General features: G+C 45.5%; 1 protein-coding gene across 1 annotated transcript; it reads left to right on the top strand.

The window, feature by feature from the left end:
• Window positions 1-283: 283 nt before the first annotated feature.
• Window positions 284-6,346, top strand: LOC110078509 (ferritin heavy chain A). The gene is made up of 4 exons (XM_073004556.2): window positions 284-755; window positions 4,271-4,417; window positions 4,771-4,896; window positions 6,038-6,346. Exons 1-4 carry the CDS (start codon window positions 654-656, stop codon window positions 6,194-6,196), a joined length of 534 nt encoding a protein of 177 aa, XP_072860657.1. The 5' UTR covers window positions 284-653; the 3' UTR covers window positions 6,197-6,346.
• Window positions 6,347-6,703: the final 357 nt, after the last annotated feature.

Raw genomic sequence — 6,703 nt, 5'->3', positions numbered from 1 at the left:
AAGACGCTAGTCCTTAAGATGCTGCAAAGCTATTGTTTTTAAGTTTGCTCGACGCAAAAAAGAAGTTTGTGCTTCTGTGTGTGTGAGATGGCGAGAGACTGAGAGTGAAAAAGAGAGCGAGCTACGTTTGTATGTTAACTCACACGTTTCCCTCCAACGTGCTCAGACTAGCCCCCCGATGCGACTGTTCCGGGAGGGAAAGTGGCCACTAAGCCTGCCGTCACATGATTCAGACGAGGCGAGGCCCGGCCGGGCGGCGCTAGGACTCCTGGGTCCCCTTTTGCCCGGACTCCGCCTTTAGTACACATTCAGACGGAGCGTGTGGCAACGGGCGGTCATTGGTGGCTGCGCACGTCCCTCTCGCTCGCCTGGCCGCCTTATAAAAGGGACGCGAATCCCTTTGTCCTGCAGAGCTGGGTTCTTGCTTCAACAGTGTTTGGACGGAACCGGTTCCACGCCGTTTTTTCTTTGATTTTTTTTCTCTCCCCCCGCATCCCCTTCTGCTTCTTCCTCCTGTCTTCTTAACTTGAGTTCCCAGGGAGCAACAGACCGACCGACCGACCGGGTTGCCCGCCGTTCATCCGAACTACCGCCAAGATCCGCCAGACCTTCGTCGGCTCGCCTTGATCCGAATCGTCTTCTGCTCCGGAGCCATGGAGTCTCAGATCCGCCAGAACTACCACCGCGACTGCGAAGCGGCCGTCAACCGCATGGTCAACATGGAGCTGTATGCCAGCTACGTGTATCTGTCCATGGTGGGTAGCAATGCAGGAGGGGGTGCGTGTGCCTTGAGGTAGATTCCCCCCCCCCAAAACGGGATGGATCCCAAGTTCTGTCTGGGGATGATGGGAATTCCAAGTCAATTCCTTTCAAAGGCGCTGGATCGAGTGGGGTTAGAGCCTTCCCCTAATCCGCCTGTCCCTGTTCTTTGCCAAGGGGAATGTGGCTAGAAAGCAACCCGAGAGATCTGGCGTAGGATCTCAGTTGAGGAGCTCTTTACCCCGTGATAAGATCGAAGTCTTCCTTTCCAGGAGTCCTTCCTTGCATAGCTCACCTTTCCTCTCGAGGAAGAAAAACGGCAGCAAACCAACAGCTGTTTTGACTCCCTACAGCTCTAGCTACCTCTGTATTTCTTTCGCTTCTCCTTTTCCAAAGCTAGCCCCTTTTTTGGTCTTCCTTTAGGCAGTAACTCAGCAAAAAGACAATCCCCAGCCCTTTTCCAGGCAGAAAATTGCTTTTAAGGGGTGAGAGCTATTTCATAACCTCCTCCTCCTCCGTTTACCCTTTCTGCCTTTAACGAATACCTTTGTTCTGTTATTCTCCATTCTCTCTCCTCCTCCACCACCCCACCAGCTTTTCCCACTTGCTTGTGGTTTCAAACATATGGGTGGAACCACAAGTGTGGACAGCAGAGATAAACCTAGAGAGGGTGGTTCAACAAGCGAGCCCTTGGCAGGTCTTCTGCTCCACCTCATTTCCCTCCTCTGTCTAGAATCCCATATTTTCTCCACCCTTACATGCCCAACTTCAAGTACGAAAGGTGTGCAAGTGATTTCCTTGATTTCTTTTATTTAAAAGTAATTACAAATTTAATGTTTCCGTATATCTGCTTCTTCCATTTCTCTGTGTCTTTGTGGCAGACATGCAGTGTGCATGTTACACAACCACATTCTTCCGTTCCCCCCCAAACCTGGGGCACTTTATTTTATTATCTTCTGCCTGCGTACCACTCTTCACTTTTGGTTCTGTTTCCTTCTTTCTCAGTCTAGTGTCCTCCAGACAGTCTACATACTGTAATGTCCAACATTTCCGAGCTGGCTGATAGGAGTGGTGGTTCAAAAATGGCCAGAAAGTAGAAGTTCAGAGAAAGGTGTTGTAGAAATACTGAGTGCTAAAACATCCCATAATCTGACCGTCCTCCATCTTGTGCAATTCAATTGCTCAGGAGCTCTACATTAGTCTAGTCTGGGACTCAAGACTCTCTTCCACTGACCCTCAAATGTTCTTGACTTCCTCTGTCCCCTGCCATTGTAATGCATATCTGCTGTGTACCTTCCAGACAATGACGGACAAAGAGATTCTCTACTAGAAACCTGTCTTTTTTCTGTTCCGGGACTTATTTTTAGGCAAAAACGCATAGAGTCGCAGCATACTAATGTGTTTTGTTTGGTGCAAGGCTTTGTGGGCTGTAAACCACATCATCAGTTGTATCTAAAGAAATGGCCTGTAGTTTAAAAAACAAATCAAAAAACGTATGCCAAATAAAACATACTAGTCTTTAAAGAGACACGAGACACCTTGTTAGCTTATTGCCACAAAAACAGCACAGCAGCTCTCCTGAATATTTGTCTGTGTTCACATAACAGCTCTAGGCATAATGGAACAATAGACTGTGGATCATTTCTTTTGAAAACACAAAACGGGGGAAAAGCTGTTTCCATTCCACCCACCCCATGAGAACTTGTAAACTTCTGAGACATTGCTCAATAGCTGTTTTTCATGCATCACCACCTCTTCTTTCTTAATCTAGATAAAACAGATATGTTCCTGGTCAGTAAAAAGACAGACCAGCAGACAGGAATTCAGTTTGTAATAGCTGAAGTTACACATCTGGAAGCTCAGGTTTGTAGCTTGGGTGTCCTGGATTTAATTCATTACTAAGAGGTGTGTTTGCACAGTTACTAAGAGGTGTGTTTGCACAGTTAAGTCTAGTGTACCAGCTGTGCTCATTCACAAAGAAGTCTAATCTGGTTATGGTGATGCATGCCCCAGTTTTATTCTGCTTGGATGATTGCAACATGCTCTAACTAGGACTGCCTTGAAGAGTGGAAACTTCAGCTGGTCCCAAATGCTGCAGCTAGACTGCTGACCACACTGGTTACAGGAAACATTAATTCCTCTATTATAACAGTTTGACTTACTGTTGTCCATTTCCAGGCCCAGTTCCAAGTGCTGGTTTTGGCCTATAAAGCTCAGGTCACGCTATCTGAATAACCTTATTTCCCCATCAACTTTGTTATATTGTTATAAGTTTAATTATTTGTTATAATTTACTGGCCAAAATCTTATTCCAGTGATGATGTCACCAGCAGAGGAGGATGTTCAATAATTAAAGAGTTCCAGTTTCTGTCCTGTGGCTCATCTGTATGCAGTCAGTCTCATTGCATGCAAGTTGTGTGAGCTCTGGGACAGAGGTAGGAACTCTTTAATTTCTAAAAATCTCCTGCTTGTACTAGCCACCCAGAGTGGCCTGGTTGCCAGATGGTGCAGGGTATAAATTCAATAAATAATAATAATAATACTTCATACCTTTACACAGACATGATTTATGGAACAGGCTGTTCACTCCCCTCTTTGGAAGAATTGTATAAGAACAGATGTAAGAGGAAGATATCTAACATACTGAAAGACTCCTCTCATCCGGGATATCAGCTCTTTAAACTATTACCATCAGGAAGGAGATTCAGGGTATTGAAAGCAAGGACAAGCAGATTCAAGAACAGTTTTTACCCAAGTGCAGTATTGAGTTTAAATGCGGGGCCATAAGTTTTTGGTGGACTTTTTAATTGCTGAGAGAAAACGGGGTATCTATATTTGGATGGTGAAAGTTGTGTATATTTTAACTTTTTTTTTGTAGTGTTGTCCAGTTTTACCTTGGGGAAGAGCACCTCATTTCGTTGCACCCACTTGTGAGCGCAATGACAAATAAATTTCTTATGTCTTATGTCTTATGTCTTATGTCTTATTTTGTCCGTTGTGCTTTTTGGTTGTGCTTGTTTTGAATAATTTGTCAATTGGATCCCTACACTGGGAGAATGGAGGCTTGGAAATAAAATAAACTAGCTAATATTAGTTTAATTTTAAAAGGTTATAGGATTTTTGTTGTGCTTTATTAGAAATTTGAGGTCTATCAAACAGGTTCCAGATGCAAAGCAGTAGCTTAGGTTTATTGGATATACATGAGGATTGAAGAAACATGTGCTCAGGTCAGAAATTTGTGATTATTAACAGAACCTAGCTCAGAAAGCTATATAATTTAAAAAACACACACACCATATTCCTGATTTTACTCCTCAAGTGTTCTTAGAAGTAGGGATACTTTTTAATCGTTGAGACTGATAAATAGTTAAAAGTCAGAATTCCTTTCTGATCTAATGCAAATCACCCAAGGATCTATTCTTAGAACTTGATGTACCATCTGGCCATGTTTCCTGTAACTTATCCTGTAGCCATCAAAGCCATAGAAGTGTATTTCTGTTCTCTTTTGCAGTCTTCCTACTTTGACAGGGATGACGTTGCCCTTCACCACGTTGCCAAGTTCTTCCGGTCACAGTCACACGAAGAGCGGGAACATGCTGAGAAACTGCTGAAGTTCCAGAGTCAACGTGGTGGCCGTGTGTTGCTGCAGGACATCAAGGTATGCATTTGAGGGCAGTTTGTTGGTAGAGTTTAGTAAAATAGCCTTCTTCAACCTTTCTGGGTATGTTGGACTACAATTCACAGTCTCCCCAGCTAGCATGGATCCTATAGTTCTACCCTTTGTTCAAGCCTCCAGCTTGGCAAAGGCTTCTGAGGAGTTTAATTTTGTAGTAGGAACGGATTGGTGAGTCTTGGTTGAGTCCTCCATGTTGAGGTCTACAGGAACTCCTACCAAATCTGCAGGGTTCACCGTTCTCTGTTGGGGAGTGAGGCTAATAGGAAAGGATAGATTCTTATTATTTTTCTCGCCTTAGTGAAGTAGGCTGCTCATCTTAATCCTTATCTCTGCAGAAGCCAGAGAAGGATGCTTGGGGTACAACTCTGGATGCTATGGAGGCAGCCCTTCAGCTGGAAAAGAGCGTGAATAAGGCACACCTGGATCTCCACCGGCTTGCAAGTGATCAAGGAGACCCACATGTGAGTATCATAGGTGCTGGTAGGGCGTCTTTGTGAGGGTTCTTTCTAGAGAGCTTGCTGGCTGCAGAGATAACACAGAACTCCCAGTTTGCAAAAGAACCAGTGATGTAGTGCTGTTGTACAATGAATGGCCCCAGCCTTTCTGCAGTCAGTGTTTGTCAGCTGTGAGTTTTGAGATGCTCTTTTCTAAAATCGGCAGCCTTCCACATGTTGCTGAACTTCGAATTCCATTGGGCACAGCTGGCTGAGCTAGGAGGTCTAGTCTAAGAATATTGGGGAGCACTGGCTCCCTCCCCACCCCATTTCTTCAGACTAGTTTGGGGGCACTGTATCCTCCCACCCATCCATCCAGGGCTGTCCTCACCTTGGTGGTGGAGTCCCTGCTAGCAGAGAAAACGCTTGTCTCCAGCAGCCCATTTTGCTGGTCTTCCTTCCACAGTTTGTTCACAGAAGAGGAACAGATCGCTTCTTCCAAAGGTTCTCGCTTGCAGAGGGCTTTAGAAAATAGGCGGGGACTGCTGTGGGCTGTTAAGTTCCCCATTGGTGCTCTCTCTCTCATAGTTAAGGAAGTTTGATATCTACCTCTTATGAATCCTGGAGTTTCTAGTTTCGCACAAAGAGTTCTCTGCTTGAAAACCATAATGCTGTCCTTTGGGACAACACTAGCAGATTACTATTAAGTACCTCATTCAGCTACAACTTCCAGGATTCCAGAGGACAGTGCCATGAGGTCGCAGACTGCCCCAACTGTGTAGCATAGATACCTTCTTAAGACCTGAACGGTCTCACACTTGTCTTCTTGCGGCCCAGAAAATGAGCTGTGCTGTGTCCTCTCCAAACAAGACAGTAGCATCCACATTCTTGGGGAGGAGATTATGGAGAAATTGTGCTTCTCACCCTGGGATTGTGTTAGAGGAAGCAAGGCAGGATGCAAAGGAAAGAGCATCCCTGTCTAGTGATCCTGGTGCGAAACAACCTACAAAGGCTTTCATAGCAGTCATGTTAGAAGATTACTGCTGGCCCGGACTGAGCACAGTAAATACTCTCGAGGACGGGTGGATTTGCTTCTGGTTCGGGAAACATCAAACTAGGCATGGAGCTTTGTAACCGACACCTATCCTGTCTTGTGTTTTCTGGACAGCTCTGTGATTTCTTGGAGTCTCACTATCTTGACGAGCAAGTGAAATCCATCAAACTCCTGGGCGATTACGTCACCAACCTCCGGCGTCTCGGGGCAGCCCAGGGAGGCCTCGGGGAGTATCTCTTTGACAAGCACACCCTGGGAGAGAGCAGCAGCTGATTGTGTTCCCCAGTTCCCGAGAGCTCTCCCCCTGTGAACCTGCAGAAACAGACCCACGTCCATCACTGTTTGCCGTGCCCCCCCAATCAAGGGGAGGGTTTGTACCTGCCATCTCTGTTGGCATGTTTCCAATAAACAAGGGTTCACCCATTTGAACTGGTCTTTATTTTCTCTTTGGTTTGGTGCACAGGGCTGTTTCATATATAGGGCCATGGTGAAGATTTGCAATGAGAAGACTTGACTGTTCGAAACTGGGAGGGGCAACTTGTGGTTGGTTCCCTCCCTCCGTCCCTCTGTTGCGTTAAGATGCTCATCAACCCTTGTCAATGTCTATGTACGTAGGCTAGTGCTGGATGAGACTTGTAATATAATTGCCAAAACTTAATTTAAAGGCTAATTCTTTGCCAGATTTCTCTTGCTCGTTCTTTCCAGATCAGCTAAATGTGTCCTCCCATAACCCTCCACTCTATCCAGTACAGCACATCTGGAGTGTATCGAATTTTGGAG

Source organism: Pogona vitticeps, chromosome 6, assembly GCF_051106095.1.
Source record: "Pogona vitticeps strain Pit_001003342236 chromosome 6, PviZW2.1, whole genome shotgun sequence".
Taxonomy (NCBI): Eukaryota; Metazoa; Chordata; class Lepidosauria; order Squamata; family Agamidae; genus Pogona; species Pogona vitticeps.
The sequence above is the reverse complement of the archived record's forward strand: the minus strand, read 5'-3'. Positions and strand labels throughout refer to the sequence as shown.

What these genes read in the sequence shown, in the direction of transcription:
- LOC110078509 (XM_073004556.2), top strand. Translation starts at nt 654, where the DNA reads ATGGAGTCTCAGATCCGCCAGAACTACCACCGCGACTGCGAAGCGGCC. An exon ending in TGTTGCTGCAGGACATCAAG is followed by an intron (nt 4,418 to 4,770) that starts GTATGCATTTGA and finishes TTATCTCTGCAG; the next exon opens with AAGCCAGAGAAGGATGCTTG. An exon ending in GTGATCAAGGAGACCCACAT is followed by an intron (nt 4,897 to 6,037) that starts GTGAGTATCATA and finishes TTTTCTGGACAG; the next exon opens with CTCTGTGATTTCTTGGAGTC.